Below are 23,828 nucleotides of genomic sequence, written 5' to 3'. Positions count from 1 at the left end.
CATTATCCGAATTTCTGATCACAAAAATTCGGACACCCCGCCCCGCTCATACATTTTGACACGTCATAAATTCTTTTAATATGATGGGTCTACAACAAAATGTATGAACAGAGTGCGTTCCGCCGGGTGTCCGAATTTTTCTGATCAGAAATTTCGGAAAATGTACGGCCGGGCTTAAGGTGATAAATATAAAGGTACTTAAATGATTTTTATTTTAGATTTATGTTATTGTAAAATATCGATAAGCATGCGTATATGTAAAAAATTTTGATGAAAAATTTTTCTTCAAAATTTGTGTAATATAGGAACAATAGTACCTTTAGTTACGCAAAACTTTTACTTTCATAAAAGGGAGGATTCACAACATTTTATTTGAAATAGAGAACTAAAGACAGAATATAGCAAAAATAAACATACTTATCATAGCAATTAGGACATAAAGATTAATTACCTGTAAAATGTGTATTTTTCAGGATTATTCTTATGATTTACACTGCAGACACTTACAGCACAAGTCATAATTTTTAAATATAATAATATTTATTAAAAATAACAAACAAATTGAACAATATATTGGAAATACCGAAAGGGCATAAAAACGACTGACGACTTTTGACGACCTGTCAAATAAAAGTGGTTACAATTTTCATTAGACTGCCTCTCTCTTTTCATCTTGTTATAATTCCATAAAGGATTTTCTTCTCTCGCGCACTCTTTGTTGGTCTTTAGCATTATAGGTTTATTTTATTTTTTATTTTATTTTATTTTATTTGGGTGGCTTACAGCTAACAATATTATATTAAGCTTAAAAGATAGTTAACAAAAAAGCCAATTACAAGCCTCCACAGATAACAGTTACTTTAGAGTAGGTAATTGGTGTAAGATAAAACATACAATTAATAATATAAATAACAACAAACAACAATTTTAACAAATTAGTGACAGTAAGACTATTTATAATAAATAATAATTATTTGCTTAATATGCGTATTGCTTAATTTTTCCATTGACTATAATTGTAGGTATGTCCTTATCCATATAATGCGTTCAAAGTACAAACTATGATAACACAGGAGATGAAAAATAATAATAATAATGTTATATAACATATTTATCATATTATTATGTCTGGGTGTCTGCCTAGAATCGCGGTATTTATAGAAGCTAGGCTACTTGTGAAAAGATCGATAGTGGGTTCCGACTTAGCGAGCTCATTAAACAGTCTCATTGACCTCAAAAAGAATGAATTTTACCTGTAAGAGGTACGCGCGTGAGGTATGTGCAGAATATTTCTTATGCGACAGTGGCGTGGTGGTATATTTAGGTTTAGTTTGGTTAGGAGATCGGGACAATTTAATTTTGCTTGGGCTAATTTTAACAAGAAGCGGATGTCGGCGATGTCCCTTCTGGTTGAAAGTGGAGGAAGATGAAAGCGACTACAGCGCTCCGCATAACCAAGGTTTGGGATTCCAAATTTATAACTAAGGTGCCTTGTGAACTTTTTTTGAATTTTTTCGATTCTACTTGAGTGAATTGCAAAATTAGGGTTCCAAACCTGGCCAGCGTACTCTAGGTGACTGCGGACATAGGCGGAATAGAGGATTTTTAGTGTCTTCATTTTGGTGAAGTCACTGGAGTTGCGGACGATGAATCCCATAGCCTTAACAGATTTGCCGACAATATGGTCGATATGTGGTTCAAACGTGAGCTTGCTGTCCAAGAGTATTCCAAGGTCCCTAACGACTGAAGTGCGAGCTAAATACAGGTTACAGATAAAATAGTTGTGAAATAGAAGCTAATTTTTACGGGTGAAGGATATTATATTACATTTAGGTATATTGAGTTCGAGGTTATTAAGTAGGCAGTAATTCGCAAGGCTGGAAATGTCTTCTTGGAGTAGGTGTGCATCTGATATGGTTTTGATCGGACGATAAATCTTCAGGTCGTCGGCAAACATTAGGTATTTTGTGTGCTTGAAGCATTTGCCAATATCGTGTAAAAATAAAATGAACAGAAGGGGCCCTAAAAGAGAGCCTTGGGGAACTCCGGATGGGATAGGTAACCAGGCTGACATAAATCCATTCAGAACCACTGACTGAACCCTGTTCTCCACATACGAAGAAAACCATCTCAATAGACCCCCCCTTATGCCTAACTCAAATAGTTTTTGGAGCAGTATGCGGTGATCAATCCTGTCAAAGGCCTTGCTGAAATCTGTGTAGACAACATCAACCTGGTTACCATTATCCATATGTTCGGTTAGAAAGTCAACTAAAGTAAGAAGGTTAGATGTAGTGGATCTGCCTTTAAGAAATCCGTGCTGTTGCGGGTCAAACCAAGGTTGGAGAAAGTCATACAGCTGATTATAAACTATGCGCTCAAACACTTTAGCCAATAAACAAAGTTTGGAAATAGGTCTGTAGTTTTCAACTTTATTTTTAGCACCTTTTTTATGAATGGGAGTTATATATGCAGACTTCCAAACAAACGGCAATTGACCCTCAGATATTGATCGATTGATTTATGACTGATACACATCCCCAACCCGTGCAATGTAACAGATGATACTTGACACTGGCCATGGTTATATAGCCGAAGTTCCATAATAAGAAAAAAAGTGTCAACTGGTGTCAACTGTCAATGTCATTTTCTGTGACCATGCTTTTAGAACGTTTGAAATAAATCTTTTCGTATTAAGAAAAGAATTATTGTATAATGAATTACAAATCCCTTTTATTGTTGAACTAGTTCTTTCATTATCTACTATCTAAAGTCAAAGTGATTACTATTACTACCCAAAATTTTATAGGTATTGTTTCGAACATAACCTCGTTGTAAACATAAATATTATGGAACTTACGAAAAGAAAAAGCTCGGAAAATGAATCTTCCACGCACAAAAAGAAAAAGAAGGTACAATTCGCCACACCAAATAACGCAGAAAATGGAAAAAAGTCAGCCGGCGATGCAAAACCCAAAGATAAAAAGTTCAAGTTTAACAAGCCCGATTCAGGTAAAAATTTCCAAGCCAAGGGTGCAAAAAAATTTACTAAACCGGGTAAGCCAAGTTTTAAGACTGACAAAAAACCCAAAAAGGACGGCCCTACAGAAAAGCCCAAGTGGTCTGAAATGAAAAAAGAAAAGAAAAACCTCAGAAAGGAGCGCCGTATCGCCAAAATTACTCCAGAAGTCTATGAAGTATCACATAAAGCTAAATTATTGGCAGCTCAAATACCCAGGTAAAACATTATTGTGTCTTAAACTTTATGAACATTTCTAATTGTTATTAAAGTTTAACCTCTCTTACTACTCTAATATCAGATTATTAACTTGTCTAACTTTTCAGGCAAACATTGAAACTAGATTTCCGCACGAACTGTTGTAAGGAGTTACATGCACTAATAAAGGGAAAATATAAAGCAATAGCTCTGACCCATGACTTAAGTAGAGTAATTCAAGTTCTTCTTAAGCATGGCCCTCCAGATCTCAAGATAGAAGTGATTGAAGAGCTATTGGATATGATGGTGCAGATGATGCAGTTGAAATACGCTCACCACACTGTCAGGCGGTCTTTAAAGTATGGCACAGACAATGTACGTCATCAAATCATCAAGATGTTCTTTGGCCACATAGTCTCATTGGCATCTCACACTATAAGTGCCCCAATTCTCGATTATGCATTCAAAGAATTTGCTACAAAGAAAGAAAAGCTGCATATGCAACAAGAATTTTATGGTGACATGTATAAGAATGTAAGTTTATCATTTCTCATTTTAAACGATTCAAACCCAATTTCATCACTATCTGATATGCTTATGAGTAATTTATAACAAGATATTCAAACCTTTAACAGATATTGGTACTTTGGCACTAAATGTGTTAATTACCTGTTGTATTATAAATATAATTTTAATTCACAGTAATTTTTATGCTATAGTTTGAATTATGCAACCAAAAAATTAATAAAAAAACTTTTTTTTTCTAAAACAGACAAAGGATGAGAAAATAAAAACACTAAGTGATGCCTACAAAGACTGCCCTGAAATGAAGTCGGCAATATTACAGTCATGCAAAGCAAACATACAACGGATTCTCGATAAGAATTTACATGATGCAGAGTAAGTACTTTTATCTTATAAAAAGTGGCGGTCTCACACTGATATTTTTAAACAGTTTCGCTCAACTAATATTTAATTTATAACTAATATAAAACAATGATTTTGATAATAGCTATAATTCATATTAATATTGTTATATAATTTTTTTAAAAGAGTATGTACTCTTTTTAAGATGGAAGTCCATCTTTTTGGTAAAAGATGGACAGGGCCATTTCTTACACTGGTTCTTTTTGCTGGGCTAGTTCCCAAACCGGTGGTAGGCACCATAGTTTCAACATTCAGATAGAATTTTGTAAAAAATTAACTCTTGAATAAAATTTATTTAATTTGATGTTGCAAAACAACTATTAGTAAGCATATTTTTGAATAACAATTACTCTTATTCCAGATTGTTTCAACTGGTCTTGTACGACTACATCAGAGAATGCAGTGCTGAGGATAGAGCAGAGCTGATCACTACACTGTCACCTCTGATTGTTCCTCTCAGCAACTCTCTAGCCGGAGTCAATGCAGCTTGCATGTGTGTATGGCAAGGGACCAATAAAGATAAGAAGGTAATAATAGTTTGAGAATCTTATTATTATTTTCTAAAGAATTTACAACAGTCTTTAAGGGCCGGCCCACACCGGAATGGCAGAGGTCGGCAGCAGCGCGGCGAGGCCGGCAGAGCTGGTATTGCAGTACCATAGTAACTAGCCTCTTCTCAGTATCCATTTTTTATTTGCAATACCATATTTTCGTTTTTAAATATAATTTCTGACAACACAACAACCTACCTATCCTGTCTCTGTCTTTGGGGGAAGCCAGTTCCATAATCTGACTGCGTGCACGATAAAGGAATAGAAGTAGAAATTGGAATGGTGGGATGGGAGAGAGAGGTTTGTTCTGACACTGGATCTACACGGGATTTCAGGAGGGAGGGAAAAATTAAATCTATCGAGCAGATAGGATGGAGAGAGGGAATTATACAAAATATTATTAACATCCTGAACTTTGAAAAATAAATTCTTGGTATAATTATTTATTGTTTTACAGACTATTATGAAAGTGGTAAAGAAGCATGTTGTGCCATTGAGCCAACACAAAACAGGGTACAGGCTGCTGTTAGCCATATTTGATTCAGTCGACGATACGGTTCTGGTGAAGAAAGCTATTGTGTCAGTGCTGGTGAATAATTTGAAAGAGGTGCTCCAGACCAAGGACCATTGTGGTAAAATGGTAAGCTATTGATTATTATAATTATTAGTGTTAATATATTACTAGGGGATATTATATTACAGTGCATAATTTTTATGCATTGTGCTTTATCTAACTTCACCAGATAGGATATTGAGTACTGTATACAAAGGGGTATGAAGATTTTTATATGGAGCCTGGCCGACCTACTGTCCGCCAATGTGTTTTTCCGCATTCACAAATCTTTTTTTCAAAAATAGATGCTAACATCAATACAAAAATATTCGTGAACGCAAAAAACACAATAGCGGACAGTAGGTCCGCCAAAATCTTCATACCCCTTGAAAACAGTAGAATTTTTTTGTAATGGTTATTGGATAAATAATTTATTGTTATATTAGTTTATTACTATAGTATATAGTTTTGATAAATGCACATTTTTTCAGGTGTTGCATTGGTTAGTTAAACCAAAGGATCCATCGGCTTTTCACCCCAGCTTAACCAGCTTCCTAGAAGAAGGTGCAAAAAATGGTACATCAAAGAAGACTTCGGAGCTGAGGGTGTCTGAATTGCGGGAAGCTATCATACCAGCTCTGTTGAAAGATATACAAGCCAACCCTGAGTTTTGGCTGGAGAATAAAGTTACTATGCTATTGACAGTAGCTATATTGTCTATAGGTAAGATATATAAATAACGAGCTTTTGCCCGCGGCTTCGCTCGCTTTAAGAAGTATTATTATATTGGAATTTATCAAAATCCTTTCTTAGCGGATGCCTACGTCACAACATCTACCTGCATGCAAAATTTTAGCCTGATCTGTCCAGTGTGTGCTTGGGCTGTGCGTTGATAGATCACCATGTCAGTCAGTCACCTTTGAGTTTTATATATACTAGCTGTTTGACCGATTCGCTTTGCTCGGTATTCGATAAAACACGAATTAAATGACATTTTCTAAAAATGCTTCCTAGCTAGATCGATTTATCGCCCCCGAAACCCCCTATATACTAAGTTTCATGAAAATCGTTGGAGCCGATTCCGAGATTCCAATTATATATATATATATATATATATATATATATATATATATATATATACACAAGAATTGCTCGTTTAAAGATAGAAACCAATATTTGAAAAAAACTATTTAACTTTTAGAAATTTTATTTTGCTAGTGCATTGTTGATGACTGCTTGTATCATGTTGTCACAAGTCTTCATACATAATTAAACAAGAATAATGCCGAATTTCTCTCACGACCTATCTTTCTTTCTTAATAAATTTGGTTCTGCAGACATACAGACACACATTCGTATTTATTATACTTGACTAATATTTAATAGAAAATGTGAATATTATAATTATTTTACTTACAGAAACTTCAGAAGAAATTGTAACTGCACTAGCAAAAGTGATCTGCAAACCTGACTGGACAGTTGAGACTAATGGTAAGAAAATACTTGCCATTGAAGATGCTGGTATCCACATGTGCTTAAAGAAGTTCGCCGTCATGGATAAAACCTCCTCAGTGTCTCTAGGTGAAAAGATATGTGAGATTGAAGATGACACTGTAAGTATTTTTACATTTCTTTCAACTTCTATAACATTCGTTATTTTGAATTAGATAGGACCACTGCCAATTCAACGAGTTTCATTAATATATTACTAGCTGTTTGACCGAATATCCTTTGCTCGGTATCCGATGAAAATGACATTTTCTAGAAATGATTCCTAGCTAGATCGATTTATTGCCCCCGAAACCCCCTATATACTAAATTTCATGAAAATAAATATTTCGATGTATATCGGAATCGACTCCAACGATTTATGTGTATATATATATATATATATATATATATATATATATATATATATATATATATATATATATATGTGTGTGTATATGTATATACAAGAATTGCTCGTTTAAATATATAGGATATAAATTTTTCTGTAAAAATGGTTGATGACAGATAATACCTCCAAAATAAATTAATAACGAGTGTATGAATTACAACACTGTGTGATATGGTCATATCAGCTAAATGCTGCTAGATCAGTGGTCCCCAACCTTTTTTTCATACTGGCCACAAACATCTTTTGGTCTTAGTGTCGCGGGCCGCAACAACAATTTTATAGGGTAAAAAATTATGTTCTTCAAAAAGTAAAAAAAATCACGACTTTCACGACGACGTTATACATTATTTTGCCGATGGGCGTGAATTTCAAGAGGTTTAACATCACGCGGGCCACATGCGGTCCGCGGGCCGCGGGTTGGGGATAGCTGTGCTAGATCATTAACAAATTGCAATAAATAAATTCTTTTCTGTATATTTTTCAATTTAAATTTCTGTAAAATGTATGCTATGGCTATTTTTTCTATAATTTGTATGGAAATCTTTGTTTGGCAAATTTTTATTCTTTTTTAGTGCCAGCCAATGGGGATTGTCCATTTTTTTTTAATTTTGCTCATTACAAAAACATTTCGAGGAATAAGGTCAGGGATCGTTTTTCTGTGTATAAAAGAAAAAAATACCCATTAGTTACTTATATTTTTGAACAAATATGTTTAACCTTTGTTTGACCTTCAATGGCGTTAAATTAGCAATAAATTCGACAAACATTACGTTTCGAACTTTTGGTAAGCTTCTCGTATCAGCTTTCACATAATGAGAACTTGCATTTGACGAACCAGCCATTATAAATAAGATTGAAAGGAAAAAACATACTGCAGAGGTCAATTATTGGCCGCCGATGATGACGTCAGAGCGAAACTTTAAAACTTTATTGAGAAAAAACTAGCCAATGAATTTCAAAATAATTTAATGTATATTCTTAAAATACCCTATTTTAACGAAAAAAAATATAAAAAGTACATGTGATTTTTTTGGACAATGCCCATTATAGATTTTGATTTGTCGTGTAGTATTTCTTACTTTGCCTTTTTTACAGCTACAACAATGGATCAAGACTAACAGAGGTTGTTTCTTCTTAGTTAAACTCATAGAAAACAACAATGAAGATGTTGTCAAGAAACTCAAAACTAAGATAAAACCAGCCTCAAATATTTTGAAACAGCAAACATCCGAGGGGGCAAAGTTACTTTTGCAATTGGTAAAAAAATAAATAGATAAAAATATAATATTATTTTATTTCACATTATTTCTAATTCACATACTATCACTAATAATTGTAATTAAATAAATGTCATAATTAATCAGTCCATACAATCTTATTCACTGGTTTGTTCCCAACATTTTTTACAACTTCGACTATACTGTTTAATAAGTAGTCTTGCACTGCTTCTTTTGTTCTGAAAATATATAGTGTACTTAGTTGCTGTCATGCAAAAAATATATATGTACCATTGAGGAAATGGATTCCTAGGAAGTTGAAGGGGACACACTTTTTATAGCTAGTTTATGAAGAAGTTACAACTTACAATTTCAATATTCAATGTTTATTTTGTGCTATGATTTTCTTAAAACAAGTGATAAAAATTGTCTGAATTATGCTAAAAATCTTCTGCATCTTTGGTCTAGTGTTACCTTAAGGATACTCAATTACAGTATGTATTATACAATATTTCACTTGCGAAGACTTATAATTCTAAATTGTAACTTCATCATGCTATTATCTTAAATTAAATGAGCTGTAAGTGTTCCTTACAAATAAAATAAAAATATGTATTTTAAACCGACCTGCTTGCATCGACTATATCCCAGCTATCATCTTTTAATTTCATATACATCTGCATTACTTTTTTCTGGAAATCTGTATTTTCATATCTAAAAGAAAAAGTATGGTTTTGTTTGATACATAAAGAGAGAAATAGTATATTATTTATTATAACAAGATTTTCATATCATATTGAAAATAAATAATATATCCAAAACATCTGCACTTTAATTGTGCAGATGTTACATTAACATCTTAATAAGGACAGCAAAGTAAATTATTAAATAAAAGAACAGCAAGAGGTAATTATTAAATGATTATGAAATTAAGTTAAAAAAATTATGTAATATAGTCTGTAAAATAAAAAAAAACCTTTCATTTCCAAATCCATTTCTTTCTTGAACTTTCTCTAAGGGCATATTTAAGAAAAATACTTTGTCAGGTTGTGGTAGCCCCGTGTCACTTGTTTTGCACCAGTTCAAGTCTAGTCCTGGAAAAAATGTCTTTATACACTCTACAGTCTACATCAGGGGTCGCCAATTAGTTTCGCTTGGGGTCCATTTTAAGAAATTAAAAGACCTTCGCGGTCCACACATTTAAAAAAATAATATTTATTAAACAAAAGTAATTACGAAAATTACAAAGGTATGTTGCCCGTTTGGACTGAATTGGTGCAAGCTAGTGACATTAAATCCTGAAGATGTTCATCAGTAAGTCGAGACCGAATTTCTATTTTTAACGAAGTTCATCTTCGAAAATGCTTGGTCCGCACACAATGGGTTGGCGGTCCAGATGCGGATCGTCGTCCGCCATTTGGTGACCCCTGGTCTACATCAATTGAGGCAAATATAATAAAAAACTATATAAAAGCTTGTTTAGTGAACAATAGCATGTCTTGAAATAAAAAACATATTTTTTATCTATTTATTTTAAGGTATATTACCTTTTGCTGATGAGAAAACAACACCCGAGTAGCAGTATCTATCCATAACTATAGATATACCATGGTCCAGGAGTTTCCGTATGTGACTTGACTTCTCCCAACGATTTGCAGAAAATAACAGATGAATTGCTTCATCTGATAGATTATTCTAGAACAAAATTAATACAATTTGACTCATGTGGTTATTTTTAAAATATCACAAAAAATTTTTGGCAAACTTTTTTTAATATAATATTATCTTACCTTGGACTTTAGATATGCATCAATAACTTTCCCAATTTCTGTAGTCCTGTCTGGAAAATTCATGTACTGGGCGTCGATTGCCATCTTTTTTAAATTTTCAACTAAAAAAGATTTTAAATAAGGATAATTATCTGGGTGTATAGGTTTTGAAAAGGTTTTGAAATTATGAACTGTAATATTTAAAAAATATTAAACACAGCAATAGGTACTAAATTTTTTAGTTTCTGGTTGGTTTCTGGGCTCACATAGAATTATTTACCTGCAAGATATTTCAGTCAGCTAAACACATAAAATCAAAGGTTTTTTAAGAAAAGTTAGGAAACCTTGTTAAAATATTTCGCCGGATAGGCCATAGCCCGATGGTTGATTGATTGGCAATTGCTGTAGTTTTCTCTACACAATAATGTTTCTACAAATGTAACCGAAACTGTGTTTTCTTACCGAGTAATTTACATTGCGTAGTTTTTCCCGTTCTGTCGACACCTTCAATAACAATTAAAGCACCCCGTTTTGTAAGCATTATAATAAATACCAAATATTATATTGCTATGACTTCCTTCAATAATATAAAATTAAAACTGTTTCAGAAATCTTCCAACTAACTTGCAATTTACCTTAATTTAAATAGAAATATACTAATTTAATTTAAACAAAAGCGATAACCAAGTAAGTGTAAATAACGTCATGAAAGTTAAAACCACAGATTACTTTTATAACTTTTATCTGATTTTGGCGTCTTTTTCCATCATTGTTTTGGCGCGCTGCGTGACAGTTGACACACGTGACACGAGTCACCGCGACGCGTACGCGGTTTTAGACGTTAATTTTTTTCCAAATGCAACAAATAGTCAATAGCAAAAAGAATAGCTGCATGTGAATTGGTGAATTTTTAAGCAGTTTCGGCACTGAGTTGGCTATCAGAGTCATTCTTTCACCGATGTTTCTATTTTTGATAGGTCTTTCATATATTAAGTATATGGGTCTTTCAGTTACCAATAAGGAAAAAACCATAAAGTTAATATTGTCAACGTGCAGCACGTGCCGACTGGACGTCAAAAAAGAGTGCTGCTGTCATGTATCACACGTCTCTTTTTACCACGCAGTGTTAATGATAGTGACATCTCTCTTGCTCAGGCCTTTGTTTCTCTATTCCGCTAGGTATATTAACTTTATGGGAAAAAACAGACAAGGAACTTCGTTCCAAAAATAGTCCTAATGCCTAGATTGCCTATTATAGATAATATCAGTTTTATGTTATTTTAGTGATTTATTTTTAGGTTTAATATAGGTCTTTGCTTATTTTGGGATCTGCAGGGTAAACGCCAAGTACACGGAATATATAACACTAAAGGAAGGGGCATAGCAAGTCATTGAAACTGCTGTCGCCAAACTCACACAGTAACATTTTACGCACACAAAAGAAATAACCAATCACATAGAGATTTCTTTTTTAAATACAATGTCGTAAAAACAACCCTAACCCTTTTGAAATAAAGAAGAATTTAAATTTAGCAATACCGGCTCTGACTACCGAGTTCAGTTATTCAACGCTAGATGGCGCTTGACAGCCACCTTTTTTACACCAATTTTACACCTTCCGTCAACTAACGTAAGGTTTAAATCCGTACTCACGAATTTCCTTTTGCGTGCGAGTTAAGTTATGTCCAGCTGGACATAACTATGGCACGCGGGCCACGCCCATATGCCCTTTCCTGTAGTGTTATATATTCCGTGGCCAAGTAAGACTGCTTACACACACGTGGGAGAGCCATGCTTCGGCACGAATGGGCCGGCTCGATCGGAGAAATACCACGTTCTCACAGAAAACCGGCGTGAAACAGCGCTTGCGCTGTTTTTCGCCGAGTGAGTGGGTTTACCGGAGGCCCAATGTTTTACGGAGCATTGTAATTTGGATCGCGCCGTTATGCGCTGGCCGCTGTAGGCTGCAGCCAACTGAGGCCTGCAGTCACACCAGTCAGCAGATGGTCACTGTCAGTTTAAGGTAGGTAGGTACCCATTAAAAAATATTAAAATGATGGTGGGATGGATGGTGTTGGACGTGAGCAATTTGTATTCTGTGTGTGGACGGTTCAACCAAAAGAAACAGGGTCCAACCAACCAACTTGGACCTTTGATTTTTTATTGGCTGCCGAGACGACGTCAGAACGCACAATGCGGCTTGCCCGTAAAGAGTCTAGAATCTAGATAATTTTAGTAAAAGGGGGGCAGACGTGCGAGTAGGTAAGTACGCGTCACGGAATTATGGCTCGATGATCATAATCGCCTGTGTGTCAGCAAAGAGCCGCGAGCCGCAAACCTGGGGGCATGGTAATCCAGTGTGAGCAATTCTCGTGTGTCACCAACGCGAGTCGAGTAAGTTCGCGAACTCAAAACCCGCGTACTTGTTCGTACGTCTATCAGGCATTTAAGGAACGCCTCCTCAACTCAATGCAATGACAGTTGACAATTGACAATGACATTTGTTTACATATTTTTCAGTTTTTTTGTCAGTTTTTCACTTTTCACCGACCACCGTATTCGGTATTCATTTCAGCGCTTTTCATGAGTTTACTTTTATTTTCCGTAGTTGTCTTTGTGAATAAAGCGAATGGAATTACTTTAGTATTTGTCTAAAATTGCAAAGTACGTATATTTAAGTACCTATAAACAATGAAGAAAGGCTACAAAGTGACCGACGTGAAAAGGAAAAAGAAAATTGGTGTAGCGGCAGAAAATTTACAAGAACTAATATCGAAATCCTGCCAGAAGTTTGGTGTAAGTTTTAGGCTTTATGTAAAAATGTAGTAGAAGACGTGATACTTATTGATTTCCGAAGGCACACTCTTCTTTGTTATTGTAATTGCTTTACGTCGGGAAGATGTCAAGGACGCGTTACCTTGGCCCGTATTCGGTGAACGTGACCTAATTGTGTTTCCATGTTTTTAGTTCAATGTCAGTTGCGCAGAATGTCGCCTTTATGTGGCTGAGGATGGGACACTTGTTGATGATGATGATTACCTTCACACATTACCCCCTCAAACTCTTTTTATATTGCTGCAGGCCACTGAAAATATGGTTACAGGTATGTCTTATGTGGGATTGTACTTAAATTTCTCGTTTATTTAAATCAGTGTTTTTCAAATTGTGGGTCCCGACCCCCAGGGGGGTCGCGAAGCTTCTATAGGGGGGTCGCCAAATGTTAAAAGGACTATTTTATTTAAAGAAAAATAAAGATTAAGGATGCAATTTAACAGAAAGAAATCTTCAAAAATACATACATGATAAAAAAAGCCAATGGGGGGTCGTGAAATATTTTGTCATGTCAGGGGGGTCGCGTCATAAATAAGTTTGAAAAACACTGGTTTAAATGAATATACTTATTTGCCATTCTTTACATAATCGCACAGCTAAATAACCAAACCAATAATTTTTAATTAGAAGCTAGAATTATTATAATTATGATCATAAAAACATCTTATGTTTTAAATTGATTACTTCCAGATATGAAAGACATGACCCTGCGTTAAAATTTTACTGTTAAAATCATTTGGATTGGCAGCTTACACAATAATTAAAATTAAGTAAAAATTTAATTTCAGACTTTGATTACTATTATGAAATGATACGGTCCACAAAAAAGGATTATATAGACACTGGGATGGCTGCAAAAAACTTTCTTACAACGAACATAAAGGAAAAGTTTAAAGTATTTCAAAGATACATTGCGGCAGCAGATGATGCTAGAACAATGTTGAGTGAACGGACACAGGATCCTGACTGGTTTGCAGGTATATTTTTCAGTATTAATTAGCATGTATATGGCATATATAAAAATACTGCTGAATTTTTTGTATAAGTATTGATAGATTAATAGTTATATAATTTAAGAGTAACATTGTCCTACAAATAAAACAGTCAATATTTTAGGACCTTTCTATCTCTGTTAGCTAGCACTTTCGAGATTTTTCGCAAATAAAAATGTTGTTCGTCTCATCAAAATGAAGCTACTCACAAAAAATTAGCTTGATAGCAATAAAAAAATTGTTCTAGGGCTCCTATACTATATAATTTTGTTTGTATAAAAATTCTTACTCAAATTATTATTCTTGCCTTTTCAGGTTTGGAGCCATCGGAGAAAACAAAGGAGCAATGTATGTCCAAACGCGTAAAGGAAAGAATGAGAGGTTACTATTATAAAACAAAAACAGCATTGCAGAAATCTGAAATTTACACCTGCTCCAAAAATGGTAAAGGCAAGACACTCATTGATATGTTTCTACTAGATCTGAGAAAAATTCTAGAACAGAACAAATACAATGATACTTACTTCAATAGGAAAGTTAAAGAGAGTGAGCGGATGTGTAAGAGCAATGGTCTCTTTGAGTGCGGTGGTCTCTGGGACGATAACACTTGCAAGTTTGCTGATCACATCATCAATCCATATCGCAGTCGAGAAGAGCGAATCCTGTTCCAAACTTGGAATTTGGATCACAAGGTTGAGCTTTCGAGGTCAATTGTACCGAAAATTCTAACTTCCGTGCAATGCATCCTACAGGGTGACATTAAATGTGTTACGTGCCAGGGTGATTTCCATCAAGGTTTTATTGAAATTGACAGATATTATATACAAATATTTACGAGACAAAACTTAAAATTGGTGCACATTGTTTGCCATGATAAAAGCAAACATGGAGCCGATTCTGCAGTTTACACTTTATGCCAGAAGTGCAATAGCAGAAAAAGTATTCAGTACCATAACTAACTTTAAGGACACAGTTTTAATCTTCATACCTAATTAATTAATTAATTAATTCTCGAATAATATGTATTTTAGCTTTTTTACTAAAGACTATATTTTTCTATCAAGATGGATTTATACAACAATGTTTTGCCTACATTCAAAGAATATATTTTTTGTTGTATCCATTTTCTGTTCTACTTGACTACAAGTCAATAATAAAATCTTATTTAATATTTGCTTATCTCATATCTAAAGAATTCAGAAGATAAATTGCATAATTTACAGAATTTGGCGAGCAGTCACCAAATTTGTCGTAATTAATATTATATCAAGTAGTGAGCCTTAAAATGTAGTGATTATTTACAAACTTAAATTGTTATGAACTCTATTTGATAGATAAAAACAATTTTTCTATTCCTTAATTGATCTCCTTACCCTTAGTAGAGTAAATATGTGTAAGAATAATCTGTTAGTTGTTAAAAACTTAAGTCATTGTTATTACAATTATTTTTATACTAGTTAGAGGGAATATTTTCCAGTATCCTATTTTATGACTGGTTGTGTATATGTTTTTATGTAAAGTTTTGGAATGTTTCTCAGATAATATCTTATGAAAAATTCACATTACAATGTACCATTGAACCTCATTTTAATAAAAGAAATACAGGGTCATATAGGTAGCCATAGAAAATGTATATTTTAAAATGAAAATATTTTTGGAATGAAATTGAGAAACTCTGAACTATAATTTATAAACGAAGATCTATATTTACAAAAATCTTGCTGGTAAAGAGAATGCATTTTATTAGTTTTTATTGTGATTACTGTGCATTGTGTAAAAAATCTTTTATCATTTGTGATTGAAATCTAGAGCTGGATATTTATAATTTATTTAAATACATATTATGTTTTATAATTATCAAGCTCTGGCTGGTCGAATATGGATTGGCAAGATAAGATTATTTTTCTCTTTAGGAAAATGATATCAATATTCCTCAATGTCTAAAATATGGTCTTAATATTGCTTATGATATGGATACAGATACAGAAACACTGTATCAACTGTACTAAGATTTATGTTTGTACCTGTAAGTTTTTAAAAGGGCATAAGGGCGTTTTTTTAAACTAAAATTATGTTATATTTAAGAAAACACCCTTTATTTTTTTATTACAAGGTTTTATTTAAAATAATAAATTTTGTTTTATAGATAATCATGATCTGAACATTTATTCTATGAAGTCTGATTTTTGCATTATTGGCTAATATAGATTTGTTATGGCTGCAATTATTTTTTATCTTTTATTTAAGTAAAAATATTATTATAAGTTACATTCCTGCTCCATGTACTAATTATATTGTAAGATAATTAATCATATAACTAGTCTATTAAGTAAATAAATAATTATTACTTAATAATAATATTAAGTAGATGGCTATTAGAGTCATATTAAATGGCACAAGGATAAGGGTATTATAGATGTTATACTTGTTAGGTTAGTAGTGAATCGAAAAAACTTGACTACACTGACGCACCCAGCCACTATCAAGACTAAAACAATTGTTATGGTACTGAAGCTTAAGTACAATTTTAGAATGTGCCGAAGAAATTCACAATAGCAAAGGTAAAATACTGTATGAATTAGTAGCGCCCTCTGATCCGAATCAGAGGGCGCTACTAACTCATACAGTAAACAATCTTACCAAAATCTTACATAATATAATACACACAACTTATCAGAATATTGACAGAAACATTGTCAAACATCGAACAAAACCTTGTTAACTGTATAATATACTGTTGCTGCCTCTAACGTGAAGAAATTGCAGTAATATATACTATCAAACACTCTAGAAATATAACTCTTCTGCAGGTAGTACCTACAGTAGAAATGTGAAAGAAAACTAAAAAAAAAAGTGACTATACATGTAGAAAGAAACCTTTTCTTTGGTGATCAATCTAAACGTGCAAGACATAGTCGTGTAAAAATGATGCCAAATTTATAGTAGTAATGTAGTGTGTTTATTTTGTATCAAATATAATATTATGTATGGGTCCTTGGACTGTTGAACTAGATTTTTGAGGTCCATATTGTGACTCAATAAAATGTTTTATGTAGTCAGTTCTATGTGAGTCCTTAAATATCTTGGGGGTATTTAACACATACAGGCAAGATATATAATGAGTCACCTTTTAGAATTTAGATGCTTCCAAAGTAATGTGATTTGCTTGTAATCATAACTAGATTAATGTTGTCCATTAGACGAACAATTATATACACATAGGAATAGTAGATTGTTTACAACAATATTTAAAAATTTAATGCTGTTGCCTTGTCACCTATTAAGTAGTAAGTAGAAAATGTGTCAATGATAGATCTGTATTCTGTATGTAATCTGTTGTGTAGATGTGTTTTTTTTACTAGCTTAATGTTTACTGTTGAACATAAGTACTTATATGATAGATATAAATTATTAAAGCTGCAAGTAAAATATATCAGAACAAGTTTCTTTCCTTCGCAAGTTACTGTTTCTGATAATATGTTGTCACTTGTCTGTCATTACTCATTGCCATAGAAAAAACATAGCATCATCTCTCGACGATCTCTGTGGCTCAGTGGTGAGCGCGTTGGTAGTTCAAGCCGGGGGTCGCGGGTTCGAATCCCGCCGACGGAACAAAAAGTTTTCAATGTTCCCGGGTCTGGATGTGTATTAAATGTGTATGTTATAATAAAAATCTTGAATATATGTATAGTATAAGAGTATTAAATATAATATTTCCGTTGTCTGGTACCTGTAAAACAAGTCCTTTAGGTACTTAGCGTGGGGCCAGACTGATGTGGTGTGAAGCGTCCATAGATATTATTATTATTATAATTATCTCTGGTATCATAGCAATGTTATATTTCCCATTAGTAATATAGTTTGTTACTTTACCATCTACGAATAATAAAAACTAAGGAAGAGTAACTGTGTCAAAAAATTTGTCTACGATTCTACAAAATGTGACCCGAATACATGCATACTTTATGCATGTATTTGGTACACAATTTTGTGTAAGTAAATAGAAGTGACAATGTCAACGGCTTTATTTCGTGTTAGTGTTTCGTTGCTATTGCCATATTTTAGTGTGCAAAAACGAACCAAATTCAAAATGGTTGAATTATGGGAGTTACGTTTCCTATTAGTTAATATAATTTTTATTATTCGCAGTTTACCATACTCAATTCTTTTTTATAATTATTGATTTTAATAATTGTTGATGTAAACTAGGTTTGTAATGTATAATATTCTTGTGATATCCTATATATTTATTGATATTGCTTGTGCCTATGCACTATGGTTTTAATTTTAAAATATATTTTCTGCTTTGGAATGACGAAACTAAGTATTGTCTTTAACACAACCTTTTTTCTTTAACCTATATTTTATTAAGTATTTTTTTTTAACTACATAGACATATAAAATACCTACTCTTTAAAGGAAAGTTATTTTATGTAAAAATTTAATCCAATGAAAATCCTAGTAATAACTGTATTGTTTATTGTATAATATTAAAGATGTGCTTATTTACTTGAAACTATCGCCTTTTCCGTCCGGCATTCTTTTTGCCAGGGTTCCTCTGTCCTTTACCTCCCTTAGGTTTCTTTGCAGAGAAGTTAGTGGCATTTCCTTTACCTTTCCCCTTACCCTTGCTCGGTTTCGTTGATTTCTTCTCTTCTGACCTCCTGAAATTAAAAGTTGTGGATGTTTATATCATAATCATTCAGTAAAAGTGACTGAAATAACAAATACGAATACAAAAATAAAACCAATAAGCATGATTGCTGCGTATGCTACTAAAATCTATAAACCTTACTAATGAGATCTACACAATATTCAGAAATTTCCCTTATATAGTGTTTTATACCCAAGACATTAGAAGTAGCTTAACAGGTAAGATGACAATAATGTACTTACTGTACTTGTTCCTCATTAATATGTCTGGCTACGGCTTTGTCCATGTCTATTTTGGGTCTTTTACTTAGAATTTTGTCTATAAGATTAAGATTTTGTTCTTTTTCAGCTTGTGGTGTGGGTATAGGCAGTTTACGTTTCCTCTCCTTGCCCGGGATGAGTTCATGAACACCTTTGCCTCTTGCCTCCTTTTCCTTTGGTAGTTTATCTTGGAATTTGCCAAGCGACGCTGTAGACGCCTTTGCTACAGACGCTGCTGTAGAAAGCTGTAAAAAAGAAGGAATAAATCAAAATACATAAAACATGGTGGCTAAATTATAAGGCACAAAAACAATATTGCTTTTTACTCTTACTTCTTTTTGTCTTACCAAAAGGATGGGTAATATCACACTGTGTGTGTGTTTCATTATAGTACCTAACTTACTGATACACCTTGAATAAACTATGTGTTAGTTTTACAATAACAACCCAGGCTATATAATTTGCATAATATATTATGGAATATAGTTTAAAAAATAATATGTAATAATAAATTCAAATTGTAATATGTAATCTAACCTGAGTAGCAGAAGCTTTATCAGATGTGACAGGCAGCCCCACTCGTGGTATCTTAACCTTCTTTGCTCTTGCTATGTTCTTAAGCCTTTGTAGTTCATTTTTAGCAACTTTTTCTGATTTCTCAGACGCCTTCTTTTCATACATATCAGTCATGGGATCAACATTTTGTGGCACTTCAATCAACCAGTCCTTTTGTTTCTCAGCAGCAGCTTTCTTGAACCTAGTGGAAAGAAAACATGATAGCTCCCACGCCAGTTTCAGCAATGGTGGCCGGTTTCATTGAAACCAGGCCAGCTACGCAGGAGTAATTTTATAGTGCCCAAGTGTGTGCACAGTACACAAGATCTATTCCTTATTCCTTTACTCTCATAAACCAGTAGGACAGAAGACTGACATGACCTGCAAGAGATCAGGCACAGGACCCACTTTTTACATGCCTATCCGACGCATGGATCATCTTACTTGTCAGACAATCAGGTGATCAGCCTGCATTGTCCTAACCAAACATGTTCCCAACGCGGGAATCAAACCCACAACCTCCGAGTCAAGAGCCGCGCTCTATACCACAGAGGTGTTCAAGAAAGAAAACAGTTTACTGCACAGTAAACAATTATTTTTTAACTATATATACAAATATATATATCCATACTTCCATACTGTATCTATCTATCTGTCTGTCTGTTACCTGTTCCCACTCATATTGATGAACTAATATGGTATGGAGATACTTTTATTATGATATTGCATGTACTGTAACCGCTTGGTGCAAATGCATGTTCAATTAAATATTTATACACTTTCCGTCACTTATTCCACTTTATTATATTAAATTTATTAGAAAGTTATTATTTACAAGAACGGTTTTGATAAAATTATCATCAGGTGACATAAAGTGAAATACAGTAGACCCGCGTTAATCTGACAAATGCATACATTTTTTGGATTTTTACAGATACAATACCTTAAAATCAATTTTTTAAGGTTTTATCTGAACTACAAATCATTATCCTAAAGCTAGGTACTTATCAGCGAGCTGTAACCGTAACTATTGCATGCATTGTAATAAAAAAAAAGTATGTATTTTTTTAAATTGTAAATAAAGATTGGGCAAATTAATATTTATGTACCTAAATTAACCTGTGATTGGCATGTTGGATTACAAGGGGCGCCGGATAAGCGAGGGTCTACTGTAAGTGCGAGGAAAGTGTATAATTATTTAATTGAGATACTTTTAGTCCCAAAAAATGACATAGAATATTTTGTATGCAAAAATGTGCGGTTCCCCGCGATAAACGATTTGGCGCAACGGAAATGTGAGCTTCATCTAGCAAATATATAAATTATATACTTAAACTTCTCAGTCTTACCCATATAATGGCACCCATTTTTGCAACTGTTCATCCCATTCTAATTTGTCCTTCTTTTTCTTCGTTATGCCCTTCGCTTTAGCAAATTCTTGCCATTTTGTGAGTGGTTTTGGAATTGGTACAGGTTTGGACCGAGGCAGCACCGTTTTGGGTTCTGGTAATCTTACAACTATAGCTTCATCTATCCTCTCTGTGGGCAGCTCCCAGACTTTATTGAGTAATAGCTGGGTATTGTCACGTGCCAGTGATTGTAAATATTCATCTCTGCTTTTGTCTGACCTGTGTTGTGAAATAAAAAGTTATAACACTGATGCATTGCTTTATCGAAAAATAGATTTCTTAAGAAAAATATCTACAGATATTTGAAAGTTAAATGATTTACCTAAGTTGAAAATATTAAATCTGTTTACTTACTTTATATTTTTTGAATCCAAGTCATTTGTATCCGAAGCAAGAAGGGTGCCAATGTCTAAGTCTAACTCTAAATGTTTTTCGACAGTAATTGGCTTATATTTTTCTGCCTTCTTTTGCTCCCTTTCAAGAATTTCATTTACAATTTCCATGGTTAATAATTTAATTTTAATAAAACATAACCTGCAAAACACGCAGCAAAGATCACAGCACAGATTACTAGTATATATTGGATCACAGATTACTAGTACACGCACAGATTACTAGTATATATTTGTAGAAGTACACGCAGGATTTTAGTTTGACGTTTTTGACCCGTGACATCCACGTGCATTTCATTATTTTTTCTTAATGTAGACGTCCGAAAGGCGAAAACTAACTTTGAAGACATGAAGTTCACTTCCTTCTGATAATCAAAAAGTTACGACTTTAAAGCTGCGCGTCCACTGGATCGGAATCGGAGCGTACGAATTTGTTGCTTTGTAATGATTTCAATGGTACTGCGTCCACTGGGTGACTGGATCGGCATTTCTGCGCCTGAGACCGGTATTTATGCCGACGACGTCATCCGCAGTGAACGCGTCATTCCGCATTCGGATTCCGAAGGTTTCAAGTTCTGACTTCTGACGTGCTTGCAACGACGCAACGGCTATACATAAATACTTATTCACGATGAATGACGATATTTTAATTACTTTAGTGGAAAATATGAAGAACTTTACAATCCAAAACATCAACATCCACCACCATTCCAAAAGTTACGACCTACGCTGCGCGTCCACTGGATCGGAATCGGAGCGTACGCACTACGTACGAATTTGTTGCTTTGTATTGATTTCTATGGTACTGCGTCCACTGGGTGACTGGATTGGCATTTCTGCGCCTGAGACCGGTATTTATGCCGACGACGTCATCCGCAGTGAACGCGTCATTCGGCATTCCGCATTCGGATTCCCGCCACTTAAGAGTTAGAGCAATCCAGCAGTGTTGATACTTGATGAAATTATCATGTAAATAAAACTTTAATAAAACTTCGCTTATTATACTAAAAAAGGATTGATTCCTAACACTCGACTTACTCGTAAGGTATAACAAATATTACTGATTAAAAAAGGTTTAACTTTTCTTGAAGCGCTCGTAGGTAGAAAATGCATATAAGAAGGATCAAGGTCAGTCGTTCCGAGTATGTACGTGGTCGGCGGCAAACTGGTTTTACTATCGGCAATTCAACAAACAATAGCAAAACATTATCCTTTCTCGAGTGGAATCTGGACATTTCCTAGTGAACAGACTATATCATAACCACGATATATTCCGTGGTCTTAACCAACTAAGGAGAGACAATATTTGGGATGAAATTGGGCAAATAATTAATGAAAGTCGTCACTATCCTCCATAGTCCTTAATATGCACGTTAGCAGGCTATGACGGACTAAGAAATAAGAATAACTAAATTGCCAATGCTGTAGGCCTACTACGAAACGGTTTTGAGACTCAAACAATCGGACGAGAATGCCGCGTCCTGCTCTAACAACATCATTTCACGTACTCTGTTAGAGTAGGATCCGGCATTATCGTTCGTTTGTTTGAGTCTCAAAATGGTTTCGTGGCACAAGCCCTGAATCCGAATGCAGTGGACGCACCCCATCGGCATTTCGTAAATGCCGACGCGACGCTCCGTCTACTCCGTACGCTCCGATTCCGATCCAGTGGACGCGCAGCTTTACGACACGACTCGCAAGTCGCAACTCGCAAGAGTCGCAACTCGCAATCAAGTATCAAGTTCTCGCAATGTTGACTATATTTTTGCCATATCGTAATAAGAATATTATAAACTTAATGGGACAAATATGTATCATTTTCGGTAATTCTATATTACAAACTCTCAAAAAAAAAACAATAAGGCTACATATTTAATCGCATTTCGATTTTCGCCCGACTGGCGAGTGGCGACTAGTTAGTAATTTGTATTCTGTGGTGCAAATGGTGCAAAAGAGGGAAAAGAAGACAGAAGACTTGGTTGTGTTTTTATTTTGAGGTGTTTTTAATTTAAAAAATGTGTTTTTAATTACATTGACTTTACAATTCGGTTACATGATGTTTATTAATCGAAATCTCTAATACATTCCTATTCAACTTGTCCATACGAGAAGTTTATATTTTCAACAACAACAGTATGTCTGGAGAACAAGAAAAAAGTTATTGCTTTAAGATAGAAAATAAATTTGTAGTAAAAAGTGGATGTAAGAAGCGAATGTGGAGATCACTCAAGCAAATATTGACTGCAGAACGCGCTTTGCCTTGGCCAAATGATTCTATTCTGTGTAAGTAATGCTTTAACTTTATATCAAACAGTTTTTTTGTCATTTTCTTTATTGATTCCAATTTTCATGGGTTTTTTTATAGATTATTCAATAAATGCTCCGCCTACATTCAAACCAACAAAGAAATATTCTGATATATCGGGATTGCCCGCACCCTATATGGACAGACATTCAAAACTTTACTATAGTAATGCCGAGGAATTTGCGACAGTACGGAGCTTGCCAATGGATATAACAGCCGGATATCTTCAGTTAAGAGGAGCTAGCACTTTAGTTGGATAATAAAATTAAATATGATTATTGTGTAAATATATTTT

The 23,828-nt window shown here is 34.1% G+C and overlaps 5 protein-coding genes across 5 annotated transcripts; 3 read left to right on the top strand and 2 right to left on the bottom strand.

Annotated features, from left to right (window-relative positions):
• The first annotated feature begins 2,654 nt into the window (after positions 1-2,654).
• Positions 2,655-8,433, top strand: LOC121732345 (protein penguin). The gene is made up of 8 exons (XM_042122199.1): positions 2,655-3,238; positions 3,346-3,751; positions 3,990-4,117; positions 4,506-4,671; positions 5,153-5,335; positions 5,740-5,971; positions 6,668-6,861; positions 8,244-8,433. The coding sequence occupies exons 1-8, from the start codon at positions 2,850-2,852 to the stop codon at positions 8,415-8,417; spliced, it is 1,872 nt and encodes a 623-aa protein (XP_041978133.1). The 5' UTR covers positions 2,655-2,849; the 3' UTR covers positions 8,418-8,433.
• LOC121732347 (thymidylate kinase) lies at positions 8,423-10,841 on the bottom strand. The gene is made up of 6 exons (XM_042122201.1): positions 10,597-10,841; positions 10,156-10,256; positions 9,913-10,060; positions 9,342-9,459; positions 8,993-9,079; positions 8,423-8,604 (listed from the first exon to the last, which is right to left on the bottom strand). Exons 1-6 carry the CDS (start codon positions 10,673-10,675, stop codon positions 8,505-8,507), a joined length of 633 nt encoding a protein of 210 aa, XP_041978135.1. The 5' UTR covers positions 10,676-10,841; the 3' UTR covers positions 8,423-8,504.
• Positions 10,842-12,673: 1,832 nt separating this feature from the next.
• Positions 12,674-15,141, top strand: LOC121732346 (DNA fragmentation factor subunit beta). Its single transcript, XM_042122200.1, has 4 exons — positions 12,674-12,930; positions 13,102-13,237; positions 13,755-13,943; positions 14,274-15,141. Exons 1-4 carry the CDS (start codon positions 12,826-12,828, stop codon positions 14,915-14,917), a joined length of 1,074 nt encoding a protein of 357 aa, XP_041978134.1. The 5' UTR covers positions 12,674-12,825; the 3' UTR covers positions 14,918-15,141.
• Positions 15,142-18,420: 3,279 nt separating this feature from the next.
• Positions 18,421-21,401, bottom strand: LOC121732582 (ribosome biogenesis regulatory protein homolog). Its single transcript, XM_042122513.1, has 5 exons — positions 21,191-21,401; positions 20,777-21,055; positions 19,410-19,629; positions 18,855-19,117; positions 18,421-18,622 (listed from the first exon to the last, which is right to left on the bottom strand). The coding sequence occupies exons 1-5, from the start codon at positions 21,337-21,339 to the stop codon at positions 18,475-18,477; spliced, it is 1,059 nt and encodes a 352-aa protein (XP_041978447.1). The 5' UTR covers positions 21,340-21,401; the 3' UTR covers positions 18,421-18,474.
• Positions 21,402-23,226: 1,825 nt separating this feature from the next.
• On the top strand, positions 23,227-23,824 carry LOC121732797 (INO80 complex subunit C). The gene is made up of 2 exons (XM_042122776.1): positions 23,227-23,511; positions 23,594-23,824. Exons 1-2 carry the CDS (start codon positions 23,364-23,366, stop codon positions 23,791-23,793), a joined length of 348 nt encoding a protein of 115 aa, XP_041978710.1. The 5' UTR covers positions 23,227-23,363; the 3' UTR covers positions 23,794-23,824.
• Positions 23,825-23,828: the final 4 nt, after the last annotated feature.

The sequence above is a fragment of the Aricia agestis genome, chromosome 12, assembly GCF_905147365.1.
Source record: "Aricia agestis chromosome 12, ilAriAges1.1, whole genome shotgun sequence".
NCBI classification, from domain to species: domain Eukaryota; kingdom Metazoa; phylum Arthropoda; class Insecta; order Lepidoptera; family Lycaenidae; genus Aricia; species Aricia agestis.
The sequence above is the reverse complement of the archived record's forward strand: the minus strand, read 5'-3'. Positions and strand labels throughout refer to the sequence as shown.

Bases quoted from the DNA above. Each gene is read 5' to 3' on its own strand.
- LOC121732582 (XM_042122513.1), bottom strand. From the start codon at position 21,339: ATGGAAATTGTAAATGAAATTCTTGAAAGGGAGCAAAAGAAGGCAGAA. The intron at 19,630-20,776 runs GTAAGACTGAGA...TCTTTCCACTAG, and splicing joins AAATGGGTGCCATTATATGG to GTTCAAGAAAGCTGCTGCTG. The intron at 19,118-19,409 runs GTTAGATTACAT...TCTTTTTTACAG, and splicing joins ATAAAGCTTCTGCTACTCAG to CTTTCTACAGCAGCGTCTGT.
- LOC121732797 (XM_042122776.1), top strand. From the start codon at position 23,364: ATGTCTGGAGAACAAGAAAAAAGTTATTGCTTTAAGATAGAAAATAAA. The intron at 23,512-23,593 runs GTAAGTAATGCT...GTTTTTTTATAG, and splicing joins GCCAAATGATTCTATTCTGT to ATTATTCAATAAATGCTCCG.
- LOC121732347 (XM_042122201.1), bottom strand. From the start codon at position 10,675: ATGCTTACAAAACGGGGTGCTTTAATTGTTATTGAAGGTGTCGACAGA. The intron at 10,257-10,596 runs GTAAGAAAACAC...AATCTTTTTTAG, and splicing joins TACGCAATGTAAATTACTCG to TTGAAAATTTAAAAAAGATG. The intron at 8,605-8,992 runs GTCGGTTTAAAA...ATATATTTTCAG, and splicing joins GATATAGTCGATGCAAGCAG to AACAAAAGAAGCAGTGCAAG.
- LOC121732346 (XM_042122200.1), top strand. From the start codon at position 12,826: ATGAAGAAAGGCTACAAAGTGACCGACGTGAAAAGGAAAAAGAAAATT. The intron at 12,931-13,101 runs GTAAGTTTTAGG...CCATGTTTTTAG, and splicing joins AATCCTGCCAGAAGTTTGGT to TTCAATGTCAGTTGCGCAGA. The intron at 13,238-13,754 runs GTATGTCTTATG...ATTTAATTTCAG, and splicing joins CACTGAAAATATGGTTACAG to ACTTTGATTACTATTATGAA.
- LOC121732345 (XM_042122199.1), top strand. From the start codon at position 2,850: ATGGAACTTACGAAAAGAAAAAGCTCGGAAAATGAATCTTCCACGCAC. The intron at 3,239-3,345 runs GTAAAACATTAT...CTAACTTTTCAG, and splicing joins TTGGCAGCTCAAATACCCAG to GCAAACATTGAAACTAGATT. The intron at 5,972-6,667 runs GTAAGATATATA...TTTTACTTACAG, and splicing joins AGTAGCTATATTGTCTATAG to AAACTTCAGAAGAAATTGTA.